General features: G+C 41.5%; 1 protein-coding gene across 1 annotated transcript in view; it reads right to left on the minus strand.

Annotated features, from left to right (window-relative positions):
* LOC118219848 (hemicentin-1-like) overlaps window positions 1-18,362 on the minus strand; it is a 508,226-nt gene that overhangs the window by 38,212 nt on the left and 451,652 nt on the right. Inside the window, exons 48-50 of the mRNA XM_035403310.1 lie at window positions 17,387-17,677; window positions 15,230-15,505; window positions 4,582-4,605 (exon numbers count right to left, since the gene is read on the minus strand). Of these exons, the coding sequence (XP_035259201.1) occupies window positions 4,582-4,605; window positions 15,230-15,505; window positions 17,387-17,677 (591 nt within the window). The remainder of the gene's footprint in view (window positions 1-4,581; window positions 4,606-15,229; window positions 15,506-17,386; window positions 17,678-18,362) is intronic.

Genomic DNA, 18,362 nt, shown 5'->3' on the forward strand with positions numbered 1-18,362 from the left:
CTGCATCTGTGTCCCACACTCAAACCAATGGCTTTATTATTTAATGAGTGACTGTGATTTCTAATGCTTGAAAATGGAAATGTATTCTTGTCCCCTGCAATTCTTCTCCACTTCATTCAGATGCAACAATTCCAGGATGCTTGAATAACAGCAACACAATTCTGTATTTTTTAGAACTAACTTCTAATGCTGTAGCAATAAATCAATATCCCGGTGTAAAACGCATTCTTCATTCTTGTTATCAAGAGAATGCCCAACATTCAGCATGTATCAGATATTTAATATATTTGTTATTCCTGTGAGGATCTGAGGTGATTTTTAACTCGTGTACTGGTCTCTAAGTGTGTCTCCCTGTTCTCACAGAGCAGCAGGTCTAGGGCAGAGCGATGACTCACCTTTCCTTTTCTTCTTCTTATTGGTCACATTGGCCTGAGAACGCAGGGGCTCACAGCTGGGTCCAGCAGCCTGGCTCAAACCTGAAAGGGCAGAGAGGAGGAGAGAAGAGGAGAGAAGAGGAGAGGAGAGGAGAGAAGAGAAGAGAAGAGAAGAGAAGAGAAGAGAAGAGAAGAGAAGAGAAGAGAATAAGAGAAGCAGAGAGGGGAGAGGAGAGAAGAGAGAAAAGAAGAGAAGAGAGAAAAAGCAGAGAGATGTATTGGGGGAGAGAGATAAAGAGTGGAACACATTCAGGTACTCTGCCTGACTGTTACAGGTGCCCAGATTTGGTAAGATCCCAGATCACATGGTAAACTCGGGTGTGCTAATGAAAAACTGGGTGGTTCTCGGGCACAGCGTGTCACAGCCGGATGTAAGCAGGCGAGCACTCCGGCTCTGTCCATTATAAGGCTGGTAATAAACATCCCTGGGGACTATATGTATTTAAAGACACATTAAAAATAAACCTGTCTATATGTATGTACTGTACACACACACACATTGTAGGCACAGATTAATGAACAAATTCAGCTGAAAAGTTCAGTTAGGCAGCATGACAATCTCACCTTTGTTCCTGCGGTGTTTCTGGAAGAGAATGAAAATCAGGGCTAAAACAATCAGACAGAATCCAACTCCAAGTGCGATGGGCAGAATCACTGTTGGGTGTAATTAATGAGAAAAAGAAGCGAGAATGTCCTGTAACTCTGCTTCCTCTCTGTGCCTCATAGTCTGTCAGTGCTGGCGAAGAATATTTGCATTTTTAGCATATGGCTGTAACCCCACCGCAATACACCCAACCCCCGCACACAACCACTCACGCACGCATGCACACACCAAAAACACATATATGGTATTGACAGTATAAATTTATTAAACAGCATAAACCTGTATACACTACCTTGCTGTTTAATTAAAGGTGTAGGATATGACAGAGTGATAGAGTCGCTGGGTTGTGATGTCACATTTCTCCCCTCCAGCGTGGGTTTAGGCAGGGCTGTGGAAAGGAGACAGACTGGGTCACTGTTTCTTCTGTCAGAATGTAGAAGTGACTGAGGAGGAAACAGTTGTGTAAAAAGTGCAAGGGAAAAAGAACCATGTCAGAAAGATTAATTATCTTTGAATCAAAAGGTGGTCCTGCGCAATATTTCATAAAATATAAATATTTGAAGCATAACTTCAAAAGTAAATTATATATGTGAAATCATTCACAGAATATTTTTATTCTCTATAGTGTGAGCATAAGTTGAATATCATTGAAATTAAGACTAATTATACAAAGCCTCTAGAACTGCTGAGTTCATTAGAATCCCAAAAACATGTATGAAATTTACAGAGAGTGGTGCAATAAACAATGAAATCCGGTGAGTAGCAGTTCTGTGGGTGAAAACACCTTAATAATGAGAGTGTCGGAGTAAATGGGCAGACTCATTCAAGCTAGCAGAAAGGCCACAAATGGTTAAATAACAGCTATTTACAACAGTGCTGCGCAGAGGGACATCCCAGAATACACAACCCAAAACTAAACAATTGAAGAATGTATAAATGTCTGGTCTGACGAATCTCAATTTCTGCTATGACACGTACGTAGATGGTAGGGTCTGAATTTGGCAAAACAGGATGAATCCATACTGCATAAAAATCCCATCCTGCTTTGTGTCAGCAGGACCGGCTGGTAGTGGTAGTGTAATGGTGCGTTTCTGTGACACACATTAGGCCCCTTAATACCAACTGAGCATCAATTGAGTGCCAGAACATACTTAAGCATTGTAGCGGACCATGTGCATCCCTTTATGACCACAGTCTACCTTATATCAAGTGGATACTTCCAACAGGCAATGTGCCATGTCACAAAGCACACGTCACCTCTAGCTGGTTCAACAAACAAGACAGTGACTTCATTTTACTCCAATGACCTGCACAGTCCCCATATCTGAATCCAATAGAGCATGTGACATAACCTTATTGAAAGCGTACCTGAGACTCACCTGCAACAGTCAGATTGATGGAGTCACTGCGCTGTGATGTCACTTTTCTCCCCTCCAGCCTCCCCTCACACCAGTACTGCCCCTGGTCAGACCCAGCAGCACCAGGGATGGTGAGTCTGTTACCAGTTACACTGTGACCAGCAGTCATCTGGGCCTGGTCTTTGTACCAGAAATATGTCCAGTTGCTGTAGGATTCCACCTCACACCTCAGGGTGACGGTCTCTCTATAGTACAGTGGGCTCTGTTTTGGCTCTACCATCAGAGTGGCTTTAGGCAGTGCTGTAGAAACAGACAGACTGGGTCACAGTTCTGTTGTCATGCCAGTATTTTTATGACTATGGAAAAAACAAATCACCCTAAATGAAGGAAAAAAACCAGGGCAGCTGCATTCTTATTTTCAATGATATTAAAAGAAGATATTCAAAAATCAGAAATGAAAATGCTCTAGTCCTGATCGTAATGGTACAAGAATTAAACTTAGGAACGGGACCCCAGAATCATCACAGCAGTTGGACCCAGTGCATTATGGGAATGTTCCAGTTTTGCACACTGAATAATGCCTGTCAGCACTCACCTGATACCTGTATGTGGGTGGGGTTATTGTACTCTGTGTTCCATTCAGCACTCACCTGATACCTGTATGTGGGTGTGGTAACTATAATCTGTGTACCAGTCTGGGTCTCCCCCCTGTGTATGTAAGAGCAGCAGCACTTAGGGTGTAAGAGCCTTTAGATGTTCTGGAAATATGGGCAATGTCATGTGATCCAGTTCCTTTTTACCAGTAAGAATCCCAGCCAGCTGAAGTCACTGTTACCTTACAAGAGAGACTGACATGTTCTCTTGCATATAACTGCCTGTGTGGAGAGACAGTCAGGACAGGCGGGGGTATCTCTATAACAGAGAGAACAGACTGAATCTCTCCCCCAGGTTCCTAATAATGGCATCATCAAACACACAGTGCAAACTGGCTTTAATCTGTGATACAGTAGAACACGGTTCGCTTATCCATGTACTGTGAAAGCATGTGACTATCTCAGAATGGGTGTGGGCGAGGGTGTGAAGACGGACAGACTGTGTCACAGCTCTAACTGCTCATTACATTACACTACATTACAGGCATTCGCAGATGCTCATACCCAGAGGAATTTACACAACTTTTGTATACAACTTTGCTAGTGGAGTGTAGACATGACTACAGAGGGACAGGCATGCTCTGATTGGGGTTGAGACAAAGAGCTAAAGCAGTAGGTTCTCTCATTCTATCATAACAGATAGAAAAGGCTACATTCCATGTACTTAAACATACAGAAGCTCAAATATTAACAATACAAACAGTGTGACAGTCAGAAACTCAACTCAATTGGTGGTATACCCAGCCCATTTTAGTGAAAATAAGTTAATTTTATATTTGCCTGTAATAAATGAGCTGGTACGGTAAGCACAATGTGCACTGGGGAAGATTGAATAAATGTGTTAAATATGGTCTCTCTGTGGGACGAGTGAGATCACCAGTGTTCAGCTGCTGACCAGTTTTGACTCACCTGACACGTTCAGTCTGACAGGATCACTTTTGTATTCACCAGAACACGTGTATACACCACTGTGGGCTTCAGTAACAGGTGCGATGGTGTAGATGTTATCCTTGGATGTGTGCTTTGTCATAAGACTATCTGATTCATATCTGTACCACGTGAATCCATAATGTTTGAATGGCCGTCCCGAACACGTGAGAGTGACGGTCTCTCCAGTGAAGAACAGGGGCCAGTTAGACTGCAGAGTCAGTGCATTCTTTGGGCTCCCTGTACAAACAGTGCATGCACTACGTCAGTACATGTGTTTAAATACTCATGACATATTTATAGTGTCCTGTTTAATGCCTCAGCTTCATTAGTTTAGAACAGTAATGAACTGACTCTGTTTGTGATCTCTGTATCACCCCCTACTGTAGGACATGCCTTGAGTCTCACAGAATAATATTTCTACATTACCGTCCACATATGCAGTCAAATTAATCACATCATAATGCTGTGAGACAGTCTTATTGTGAAGCATGACATTCTGTTATCAATCATAAGTTTCACTAAACTGTCTGAATAAGGTTTATCTCTGATAGATTATCAGGTAACAGAAGGTGGGGTTTGTTCTAAAATCTAGTAACACTCACCCAGTCTTGTCATTAGACTCAGCACTATAAAGAAAAAAGAAAAAAAGACAGGAATCATTGACATCATCATCAAAAAAGCCAAAGAAATGCAATAAGTGCAAGAAATATACAAAACTAAAAAAAAAAATGTTCCAAATAAAGTCTAAATACATCCCCATCATTTGATTTCAAGCTGTTTGATTTCAAGATGTCATTCATGCAGTACTTTGGAAGTTGGGTAAACTCAGCTCCACCAGTCAGTATTTGAGTTCGGCAATGATCAGTTTGAATAGAGAGTATATCTGTTTGTGTGAACATATTTGAAGCCTTTACATGTTCTGTGCAAAAATACACTGAAAGTTCTGGTTAAAATGCCAGTTACATATCACCACTGTTATATTATTAAGTACAACTGTTTTATCTTATCTCATGTTAATTTTTGTTTTATTATTTTATTTGTAGCACAATATTCTACATTGGTACCTTTTGCAATTATTTATATTTTTTATTTTACTGCTAGAGTGTATTGATGCACACCAACCTATTCTAATTGCAAATTGCTGCATGTACATATTTTTTGTAAATTTTCCCACTTTCCCACCAGCCAAGGGACTACTGAAGAAATTTAGTTATCAAGCTAATTCTGGGGCAGTTACTAACTGTCCAATGTCTCTTTCAAATAACAAATAAATAAAATTGTATTTCTTCTTTCACAAAAAATTGTTAGTGATCATTCAAGGTATGTTATCTACCGAAGCAAATGCATACTTCTTCACTCATACTTTTCTTCTTTTCCCATAACGCAGGTCATTCCAATGCAGCCCAACCACTGTAGAGCATTTTAGTATTGGTGAGGTCAAACCATACTTATTTATTTAAGCATAACTTAACAAATGTGTTGTTGTGGTTAATTTTATATCAATCAAAGGCAAATTTCACCACAAAAACATACTTGTCTGTTAAAAACCTTTACATTAAAAAACAAATTCGGTAGTACTCACAGATCAATGTGACCCCTCTGTTTGCCTGCATGATTCTAGAGGAAGTTTAGTGCTTCAATTTCAGTGGTCAAAAGAGTAATAAAAAAGAAACCCCTGGGCTATTATACATACTGTACAGCACCGCTAATGCATTCTTTTCTTATCTGCTTGTGTGAACAGCAAGTTGCGAAAAAATTCTCACAGAAGCTCCCACACTTCTACTTCATCACTGCTTTACCTTCCGCTTTCCTGTAACTAAAATCAACTAAATTTAAATATATATCTGCAGAAGGTCACTCTTACATTTCCTGTCTACTGACAAAAAGCCACCAACAACAGAAGCCAGAAAACCCACAGGCACTCACAGTGCCAAACAGAGAATAAACTATTCAAACTTGTATGTGAGTTGTGTAGGCTACATACAACTCTAAGTACCTGTATGAGTTGTACTGCAGTTGATGACAGAGGAATCCTGTGAAGAGCTGTGAAGGAGAACCCTAAAACTACGTTCAGTGGTGTCACCAGCGGGCTCCAGAGGGCAGGGGTAAAGATATAGCAATCCGCCAAATGCAGAAGACTCTGAGAGCAGAATTATAGAGGCGAAACAGCAAAATGCAAAACCTCACATCAACATCAGGAATCAAAAGGCCAGATTAGATTTAGCCAAAAAAATACAAAGACAAGCCTGAAGAGTTTTGAAGCAGTTTTATGAACAGATGAGACAAAAATAAATAAATAAATAAATAAATAAAAACCAAAGCCATAGAAAGCTGAAAGTGTGGAGGAAAGAACTTCTGATTTTTAATTTTAATTTTTTTTTTAACTTTTACACAGCTGAAAATAGGGGGACTCAACACAAAAACAGCAGTTTCTGAGAAATGGTAACAGACATACCATGATATTAAAGGCTGACTGTACTTTTGTCTCATATTCATATCCAATTACCGTAAGCACAGAGCAAAAATAACCAATTTCCCGCTACCATTACTACCATTATTTACACTTTTGGGGGGCTCTGTTTGTGAGAGCAAAAATAAGGAAGTAGGTCCTGCACAGCAAACCAGCTTCATGTTTTCTTCTCTTCTTTTTTATTAACTAAAGAAAGAGTGCAGAACTTCACTCGTTATCACAGGGAATCAGAGAGACTTTAGGGCAGCACCTTGCTTAAATGCACTGGTCCTCTGTGAAATGAAACACTGCATGGTCTAAAAAACCTGACTGTGCCTGAGCTGACTGTGAATGTTGGACCTGCAGGACAGCTCACAATTGGCTAGAGTGAAGCCCTGGGTTTATGTGATTGGCTACTGTGCTGTCCAGAGGCTGTAGTGTGGTCCAAAGAAAGGTGGCATCAGTTTGTGAGGAGTACCGTCCCATCACAACATAGCAGCTCCTCTGATTGTTCTGACTCAATAGTCAAGCAGCAGGCTGGTTGCATTCATTTGAAAATATGGGGATGCTTGTCTGTGCACTAAAAAATGTAAAGATTGAGGTGCTAATCTGTGTGCTTACAAATTTACACAGGATGGGGTGCTTGTCTGTGCTCCTTTAAAGTTCCAGTGCATGTCCCTCTGACATTTACTTGAAAATAGAAGCTATTGTAAAATCATTTGGCCAGCAGGTGGGGCCCTTTAGCAATAAAATTATACATGGAGTTTCTTTAAAAAATTAATAAATAAATACTTCACTAATTTGGCTCCTGCCTAATCTTTAGGGTACGCTCTACTATACAAAATGTTCTACTATCCGGCACCACGGATTCCCTGATGGTGATGGAGAGTAGAGGTTCTACTATAATGACCTCTGCAAAAACAACGCCCAACAATGCCCAGTAAAAGCCCAACATCTGTCCACCATGCTCCGTCAGCTCAGAAACAGTCTAACTGGCTACACCCTTCTTGCATATGCGGACTTCATGGCTGCTTGGCCACAGAATCATTTGTGTTCTGCCTGTTTCTCCAGGCTTGGGAGCTGATTGACTGCAGCAGAAGAGCTAAGTCATAGCTAAGGACCACTATGTGGGAAACTGAAGAGCAAATAGATAGAGGGGGCGGAGTTACTGCACTCTGAGCTCTGAATAAACTAAAGACTTCTCAAGAAACTGCTTCACTCCCTGTTCCAACTTCCCACAGCGCCTCCAGCCTGGTCCGCGGTTTTGCCAACGCCGCTGTACACTCTGGCTTCCAGGCAATGGCTTCTCCCCCGTCTGCCGCCCCTCGTCCAGGTTACAAGCACAATCAATCACATCACGGACACCACACAAAGGTGCTGTAACAAAGGTTAAAAGTATCTCGAGTCACAACACAGACCTGCCTACCAAGAATCAACCAAAATAAAATGAACTGGCACACAAGGAATCTCCACCCCGTCCCACCCCCCTGGGGGAATCTCTTTCTTCTCACCGATCCTACATGCCCCTTTAATTTTATACCCGTTCTGCTCAACTAATTCTCTCAATGAACACCAGAGATCTCCCACCTCTCTGGCAGTCTACAAATGATTCTGTTCTGTCATCACCATTCCACATGTGCGCCCAACCCCCATTACTCCCGTAGTTCCGGCCAAATAAATTTAGGAGACAGCGCTACTCCTGACGTACAGACACTCGTTCATATCGTGCCATTTCTGTTCACCTGCTGAAAGGCAGAACCGGTGAACAGAAGTCTGGTAATGTCACAGAGAAAGACTGGCATTTCCCCACATTCACTGAAATGGGATTTTAGTGGGAGTTTACTGACATCTGGTGGTGAAAATATGCAAGCCTTTCACAATACAGACACTCACCTGCCAGCATCTACCATTGCCAGATAAAATGCATATGAATGTTGCTCCAACTACCCCAATCTCACTTCACACTCTGTTCCCCAATATCCAATTACCTATGTGCTCACCTAATCCATTTTCAAAATTATAAAATCTTCATTTCATCAGACAGTCAAGTGAGAACTAAATTCTCTTTTGCAGTGACAGCTTGGGGAATTCATGTATGTGGGGAAGTGAAGGTGTTCTGTAACCTCTCAGATGTAGGGGATGTGCTGGTGGTCAGATGTTCATGGTGCCTGGACCTGCATGTGAGATAAACACCTGTGACCAGTGACCATTCCACCACTGTCTGTGTAAATGTGTGGCTTTTGCCTTGTAACTACACCCTCCTACAAGACAGGAACAAAAGGTATGAGAGCAAGGGGAGGCCACTAAATAAACAAATGAACAATACTGATTAATAAACTTAACTTAGACAATAACTTCATACCAACCTCTCTTTGATTTAATGTTTAAGTCTCTATACCGGAGTGAGCTATCCTGCAGGGGGTTAATGCTCATGCTGTACTCATCTGTGACCAGGAGGGGTCAGCAGAGGCCATGTTTCACGGTCAGCCAAAACAGCAAACATAAAAAAAGGGCAAGATCATATCTGAGCCTCCCAATACACAGCAAGTAAAGTAAAAAGACTGAAACAGTGATGATGAAATGCTTCATACTAGCCTGGTATCAACAGTAAAATACGAACTAAATAGGAATCTGTTAAAGCAAATAATCATAGAGTTTGTACAGATTATGGCCTGAGTTATTAAATAAGATGAAAAAATTAACAGCCCATGTTTATTAAAATGCGGGGCAGAAGATCGAGGTTATCCATCCTGCCCTCCAGGTAGTGACATAACAGGGGTTGTGACCAGGAGAGGTTCAGCTCTGGAGAAAAATGCGGTGTGAATATTCCCTTTCCTCTGACATTATGCTTAAATCACACAATCCTCCTGCTGTTTATCTCATCTGTGTCACTCCCTGGAGCTCCTGCCTCTTCCCACCCTCCTTTATTTTATTATGTTCATTTCCTCTTCTTATTTCTTCTCTTCTTCCACTTCCCTCTGGATCTTCTCTGATGTTTCTTTCTCATGCTGCTAAAGCCTCCTGTTCCTCTCCTCCTCCATGCTGTCAGTCTTCTGCAGGAGCTGTGTGATCTGAGTGTGGTCAGCCCTGTTCTTATCGCTTAACATGTGACGTCCGCCATGACACTAACCAATGAGCACCTGAAGCTCACGGCCATGCTGCACAAACGTCTCTAAACATCTCCTTTCCCATCTGTGTCCATGTGTGAGCAGTAACTGTTCTCACATACCATTGTTTTACTTTTAATAAACACTGAATTTCACTCGCTTTGGTGCCATGTAAAATGAACCTCCAATATTATTTTATTTATTTTATTTTTAATAGCGGATCTTCCTGTCGACCTCCATTTCAGCCTCTCACCTCACGCTCCTCGATTTGACGCTGCAGCTCAGACACCAGTTTTAGTGAGTCCCTGTACTTGACCTCATAGTCACATATCTGCAATGGAATAGGAGAACATGGAGATTAAAGGTGTTCCTAAGACCCACACATATGTATGAAATCCTATAATAGGAGACAGACCTGACTGTAGAGAGGGTAGAGTGGAGCATTGGTACTCGCTGGATGTGCTCACCTGGGTCTGGTGCAGCTGCTCAGTCTTGAATAGCTTAAGGAGCAGAGCCTGCCTGGATCTTCTTCTTCACACGCTGCTCGTGCTCGCTCCTCTCCTCCATCACTCTTTCCAGCTTCGCTCTCCAGTGCTGCTCAAGCTGCCCCAGCTTCCTGCAGCACGAAGCACACCAGCTTCAGTCTTACTCTGTGCTGGAGCCAGCAGTAACTTGTGTGCTATTTATAAACCGGTTCGCAGCACATGGAGGTGTGCACCATGTGACACTCATCTATCCAGTACGTTAAAAAATAATCAAAAGCTGCATCATTCAAATACAATTTAAGCTTTCTGTTAAGTGTCTGTCGATTGTTAACTTCTAAAATTAGCATCAATATTATTCCCTTTTCTCTCCAATGACTGTTACTTGGAATAAGACACAAGCCCCGAAATGGGTGGAGTTATTATGAGTTATTAACAGTTGATACAATTGATCCAGTCAAAGTGGTCTGCTATGGAGACCAAACTTGATAGGTTGGTTCATATCAATGTCAATGACTAACAGCACACGGTAGTCCCACCTATAATGGAGTTCATGAAGCCTCACTCTCCCATTGCCATGGTTACCTTATTTAGATGTCATATTTGGTTTCCCTTAACACAGTCTTGCTTGGTACTCACTGCTGTAGAGCCATCTCTTTCTCTTGAAATGTTTTCTTAAATTCCTCCTGCTCCAGATCGGCACTTTTTATTCTGTTCTCTCCCTCCTCCAGCATCAAGTCAAGTGCGTCTCTCTCTTCACACATTTTCATGCATCTCCTTTGCAGTTCTCTGACACTTGCCTTTATGAAATATCAAATGGTGTAAATACACATTTCTAATATAAGCTGTTGCACAAACAGCAGTGCAATACTTCAGCCATAGATTCCATTAAAGCTTCACATTCTCAAAGTAACTGAAATTAATCACACTCATGTACAGTATGACGGTATCGAGCAGTATTCATACAATGTTGCAGTGGGAAGATGGGCAGTGCTTCTGCTGTCCTGACTGCAGTGGGAAGATGGGTAGGGTTTCTGCAGTCCTGACAGCAGTCAGAAGCTCATTCCACCACCAGGGGTCAGAACAGACTGGAGATGTGACCTGGAAGATACAGTATGAGAGGAGATAACAGAAACAAGAGACTTGGTAAAGAGAGAGAAGAGGAGATGAAGCAGAAAGAGAGATGGGGGAAGGGGTACTGAGTTGGGAATGGGGGAGGGATGTCTGGGAAGAGGATTGACTAATGTGCTTGAAGACTCCATCTTGAGGGATTTGTAAATATCAGCAACCTTCCTGTAAAAGAAGCGGCAATGTTGGGATACATATGGCCCCCCCACCCAGCGAGGAAGATGATGATGGAGGCAAAGCAGAGCCCAAGGATCACAGTTTGAATGTAGTTGCTTTTTGAGATCACCAAGTCTCATATTCAACCATACAATCACACCGTCATACCAACAGGCTCTTTGGAAATGCTGCACAAACAAAGGCCTTAGTGAGAGCAATTGTGTAAATCAATTGTCTGGTTTGACCAAAATTGAGCCTTTTGGTCATGAACAGAAACTTGGCAAAGTAAGAGTCAACTGCCTCTGAAATCATACTGTAACCACACTCTTTCTGCAACTTTTAAGGTCTCAGAAAACCCTAAACTTTATTATGTAACTCTGTTTGAATGCTAAATGATGTATGGAATATTATTTACAGAAATATTATTCACAAATTGATTATGTTGGCTGAGGTGTAATTTGCAATAGAAATTTGCATCACTCCAGCATGCCCAGCTGAACTATGCTGACCTGAAGAAAGCTGCGAAAGTTACACATTTAACTCTGACACTGAGAAGCTCTCAGAGCGGCTGCCATCCCCTCTGAAATCGCAGAGTATCCTAACCCAAACACAGCTGCAGGAAGCTGCAACGGTTACCATGTGCGTCTGCATTTTAGTGCCATGCTCCTCTCTCCTCTGCTCGAGATACAGACGGAGCTGCAGGTTGGAGACACTCACGTGGTTTCTGTACTCTGATCACGTGCTCATGAGGGGAAGCTAATGAGCCGCAGCGCCCGCTATATTGGTACTTGAATTTTTTTTAGAGGAGGTAATCAGAGAAGTACGACATGCTTGTGTATTTATAACCATTCTGCAGCTTTCCCCCTGTGTGTGGCAGGAAAATAACAGTGTGTGCATATGCCATTGTGCATGTATGATGCAGCACTTTCTTCCTCTGGAGAAATGTGGAAGTCCGTATGTTTGTGTTTATATTCAGGTAAACAGCTAGGTGTCCATTCCATGTCAGGGAGCTTATAAAAAATAAAGGTTATCTCTATAAGTTATTATTTAAGTGTGTTATATCAACGTTTATTGATTCCTATTAGAAATGTTTCATAACATGCATTAATGCCTGCAGCACTGTTTCAATCCAGAGGTCTCCTGTACAGGAGCATTATACATCAGCCCTGAGCCAGGAGTGACCGCTGTCCATTGAGCACCACGCGCTGCCAGAGTACTGCAAATATCATTCAGCACCACGTCACAGCAGTCTCACTCCGTAAACATGCAAGACTGTAGCTGCCATTTCTGTATTGCTCATTTCATCAGTGACGCGCCAATTGTAGCCCAATCTGTTCCCAAAAAACACCTTGTTTGCTCACCCAGGCCAAATCACTGACAGTATATGGGGGCACCCAGCACGAGGTCAACAGAACCTTAGGGTTCTTATAACTATATGATCCTTATGTAGGCATTTGAACGGATACTGCTTTAAAGCAACATCGGTTCAGAAAGGACTGCAAATGCGATGAGCTTCCAAAGACACTGCTATTATGTTAGCATGAGCGATAGCACAGTATAATGAGTAGAACTGGGCTTGTAACCCAAAGGTCACAGGTTTGATTCCCATGTAGGACACAGCTGTTGTACCCTTGAGCAAGGTACCTAGCCTGCATTGTTTCAGTATAAGTGCAGCTGTATAAATGGATCCAATGTAGATGCAATGTAAAAGCTGTGTAAGTCGCTCTGGATCACAGTGTCTACTAAATGCCGATAATGTATATCACTTATAGTCTACTTCCTCAAAAATGCTTGCCAAGCCAACAGCCTATCCCTTCATTGCCCTGGCCAATTGGTGCTGAACAATTATTTAGGATCAAATTAAATTCAGCTGTTCTCATTTTTTATTGATGATGGCCTATTTTTTTTTCGTGTGATTACTCTTAGTTATCATCGAAAACTTCATCATGCAAGCACAGAAATACCGCAACTAATAACATTTTTAATGACAATATGCTATTACAAGCAATATCAAGATGACAATGTAGTCAAAATAATTTGGTGGAATCAGCATAATATAACATCAAGAGAGACAAATGCCAGCTTCAGCCTACTTATTTATTAATATTTATTTGTCACAATTCATCACCATGAAGAATGAAGACAAGAAAGTTATAACTGGTAAAATGGTTATTACAGTAGAAGTATTGACAGTAATTATATAAAATTAATATAATAAAAACAATCGAGCCCTCAGCTTCTCTGTCCACATTCAGCTCAGCATTCCTGTTCGGTTTCTCCTCCTCACACTTGGATTAGATTGTATTATTCACCACAGTGGAAGGTGCTATAACTGACCTACTGGGGATGTTACATTACACATGTTTATTTTTTTCATTTATTTCTTATGTTAACAAAATAAAGAAGGAACAAAAAAGAACACACTTTAAATTCCATTTAATGTAATACTAATAAAAGCAGACACATGAAATGCATGTTGAACATGTTGCAGAGTCTGCGCTGTTTAGGCTGTATGTAAGCTTGCGGCGAGTTTACTACATAGTATATAAATTTCAACGTAGGACCTGAAACCAACATACAGCAATGAAAGCAGACTAACTTAGACAAAGACCACAAGAATCAGAACCTCAGATATATTATACAGATCCTGCACTCTAAAGGCACAACTGCTTCATTCGCAAAACTCACTGAGTGTCCCCATAACTGCACCCCCAATCAGGATTTCCCCTCCTGCAAGCTGAGAAGCATCACATTGAAAAATAATCCTGAGCTCTCAAATGTTCTTCATTTGACATGAGCACACTGATCCAGCTTCTGTGTGAAGGTTTTATAAGTCAACTTCCACAGTCTCTTCAGTGTATTTGATAGCTGCTTCATTAGATGACCCTGCACATCAACAAACATGTATAAACACAACAGAGGGAGAGAACTGGGAGTGAGAATGAACAGTGTTGCAGCCTGAAATCTGAAACACACGTTGTTTTTAGATGTGTTCCCCTGTAAAATGACACCACCTGGTTTCCTGCAACATTTCACACACAGTATAATGGAGGCCAGCAGCAGAGGAGCAGCTCCCAGACCGAATAACAGTCTGTGGAGGATATAAACCTGTGCATATACAAGAATATATGGCCTGACAGGGTGGCAATCGGAACCCATGAAGTGGTTAATATATCTTATACTATGGCTACAACTAAAATGCATGGAAAAATTTAAATGAAAAGGTATTTTTAAAGACATTTTATTAATTACAAAACTATCCCCATTATGTACACATCTGCCACATCACTAAATATGGTTTCTTTGGTAATGATAAACCAGTGTTTCTCTTTTCTTATATATGCAGAGTAGTCTCACTATCAACCATCAAAAATATTAGAAAAGAGAAAAGACATTAACAATGATAAACAAAGTTCACAACTATTGTCATGATGCATTTAGCAACTGGTATAGTGGGAAGACAGTCAGCTGTATCATATATTATCATACACATAACTACGATACGTTAATATCTCCAAGTTTAATAAATGCTGCACCCCTGAGCACATAAATGTAAAATGTGTTCAAACTGAGATATTTTCTGGATAAAAAAACGCTTTCTATCTGCTTTCTATTTATCTTTTTAATAAAGTGGTGTTAAGTTTCCTTTTATTTCAGGATTTCTAAGTCAACAAATTGATTGTCTTCGTGTAGTGATTTGACACCATAATGAGGCAAAATTACCCACATTGCCATGCCTATACACAAACACGAATAAAACGATTGGTTGACATGGCTGTCAACCAATCGGAATTAAATATTTGTCCAAGCCATAGTATAAATTGTTATACTGTTTGTTGCTCCTATGTATGGTAAGGGAATGGAAAGTAATGTAAATATTTTAAGGATAAAGTTTTATATATAATTTGAAAGCCTACCTGAGACTCACCTGCAACAGTCAGAGTGATGGAGTCGCTGCGCTGTGATGTCACATTTCTCCCCTCCAGCCTCCCCTCACACCAGTACAGCCCCTGGTCAGATCCAGCAGCCCCAGTGATGTTTACACTGTACTCTTTAGAGAGAGATGTGGCTGTCTGGTTATGGTCTCTGAACCAGAAATGTGTCCAGTTGCTGTAGGTGTCCACCTCACACCTCAGGGTGACGTTCTCTCCATTGTACAGTAGGCGCCATTTTGGCTCTACTGTCAGAAAGGCCTTAGGCAGGGCTGTGGAAAGGAGACAGACTGGGTCACAGTATCTTCTGTCAGAATTTAGAGATGACAGAGGAAACAGTTGTGCATAAACTGCAAGGAAAAATAACAATGGCAGAAATGTAAATTTTCTTTGACTCGTAGGTGGTCCTGCACAATGTTCCATGAATATTAAAATTTTAAGCATTTCACCCAAAATAAATTATATATGTGAAATTGTAAACCAAATATTTTTATTCTCTATAGTGTGAGCCTAAGATGAGTTTCATTGAAATTAGGATAATTATACAAAGCCTCCAGCAGCGCTGAATTCAAAAGAATGGCAATAACATAATGGTGTGGAATGTTTTTGTGACACAAATTAGGCCCCATAATAACTGACCATCATTTGAGTGCCGGAGCATACTTAAGCATTGTATCTGACCATGACCATCCCTTTATGACCACAGTATACCTGTATTCAGGTGGATAATTCCAGCAGGTAATGCGTCTTTTCACAAAACACACGTCACCTGCAGCTGGTTCCACAAACAAGATGATGACTTCATTTTACTCCAATGACATGCACAGTCCCCAGATCTCAATCCAATAGACCATGTGACATATCCATATTGAAAGCCTACCTGAGACTCACCTGCAATAGTCAGATTGATGGAGTCGCTACGCTGTGATGTCACATTTCTCCCCTCCAGCCTCCCCTCACACCAGTACTGGCCCTGGTCAGACTCAGCAGCACCAGGGATGGTGAGTCTGTTACCAGTTACACTGTGACCAGCAGTCTGAGACACAGCCATCTGGGCCTGATCTTTGTACCAGGAATATGTCCAGTTGCAGTAGGAGTCCACCTCACACCTCAGAGTGATGGTCTCTCCACTGTACAGTGGGCGCCATTTTGGCTGTACAGTCAGAGAAGCATTTGGCAGGGCTGTGGAAAGGAGACAGACTGGGTCACAGTTTTGACTGAGGAGGAAACAATTGTGTATGAAATGCAAGGGAAAAAGAACCATGTCAGAAAGATTAATTATTTTTGAATCAATAGGTGGTCCTGCGCAATATTTCTTAAAAAATAAATATTTGAAGCATAACTTCAAAAGTAAATTATAAATGTGAAATCATTCACAGAATATTTTTATTCTCTATTGTGAGAGCATAAGTTGAATATCATTGAAATTAGGATAATTATACAAAGCCTCTAGCACTGCTGAGTTCATTAGAATCCCAAAAACATGTATGCAATTTACAGAGAGTGGTGCAATAAAGAAATAGATCCAGTGAGTGGCAGTTCTGTGGGTGAAAACACCTTATTAATGAGAGGGTCAGTGTAGAACGGGCAGACTCATTCAAGCTAGCAGAAAGGCCACAAATGGTTAAATAACAGTTTTTTACAACAGTGCTGTGCAGAAGGACATCTCTGAATACACAACCCAAAACTACACAATTGAAGAATGGATAAATGTCTGGCCTGACAAATCTCAATTTCTGCAACGACGCATACGTAGATGGTAGGGTCAGAATTTGACAAAACAGGATGAATCCATACTGCATAAAAATCCCATCCTGCTTTGTGTCAGCAGTAACGGCTGGTAGTGGTAGTGTAATGGTGTGTTTTTGTGACACAAATTAAGCCCCTTAATACCAACTGACCATCAGTTGAGTGCCAGAACATAATTAAGCATTGTAGCGGACCATATGCATCCCTTTAGGACGACAGTCTACCTTTTATCAAGCTGATACTTCCAGCAGGTAATGTGCCTTGTCACAAAGCACACATCACCTGCAGCTGGTTCCTCAAACATGACGGCGACTTAATTTTACTCCAATGACCTGCACAGTCCCCAGATCTGAATCCAATAGAGCATGTGACATATCCAAATTGAAAGCGTACCTGAGACTCACCTGCAACAGTCAGATTGATGGAGTCGCTGCGCTGTGATGTCACATTTCTCCCCTCCAGCCTCCCCTCACACCAGTACTGCCCCTGGTCAGACCCAGCAGCACCAGGGATGGTGAGTCTGTTACCAGTCACACTGTGACCAGCAGTCTGAGACACAGCCATCTGGGCATGGTCTTTGTACCAGGAATATGTCCAGTTGCTGTAGGAGTCAACCTCACACCTCAGGGTGACGGTCTCTCCATTGTACAGTGGGTGCCATTTTGGCTCTACAGTCAGAGTGGCTTTAGGCAGGGCTGTGGAAAGGAGACAGACTGGGTCACAGTTCTGGTTCACAAAAACCAGGGCAGCTTTATTCCTATTTTCAATGATATTAAGAGAAGATATTCAAAAATCAGAAATGAAAAAGCTCTAATCCTGATCGTAATGGTACAAGAAATAAGCTAAGGAACAGGACCCCAGAATCATCACAGCAGTTGGACCCAGTGCATTATGGGAATGTACCAATTTTGCACACTGGCTAATGCCTGTCAACACTCACCTGATACCTGTATGTGGGTGGGGTAACTATACTCTGTGTACCAGACTGGGTCTTTTTACCAGTAATATTCCCAGCCAGCTGATGTCACTGTAACCTTACAAGAAAGACTGACATGTTCTTTTGCATATAACTGCCAGTGTGGAGAGACAGTCAGGACAGGCTGGGGTATCTCTATAACAGAGAGAACAGACTAAATCTCTCCCCGAGGTTCCTAATAATGGCATAATCAAACCTATAGTGCAAACTGGCATTAATCTGTGATACGGTAGAACACGGTTCACTTATCCATGTACTGTGAAAGCATGTGACTATCCCAGAACGGGTGTGGGCGAGGCTGTGAAGACGGACAGACTGTGTCACAGCCCTAACTGCTCATTACATTACATTACATTACAGGCATTAGCAGATGCTCATACCGAGAGCAATTTACACAACTTTTG

Source organism: Anguilla anguilla, chromosome 2, assembly GCF_013347855.1.
Source record: "Anguilla anguilla isolate fAngAng1 chromosome 2, fAngAng1.pri, whole genome shotgun sequence".
NCBI lineage: Eukaryota > Metazoa > Chordata > Actinopteri > Anguilliformes > Anguillidae > Anguilla > Anguilla anguilla.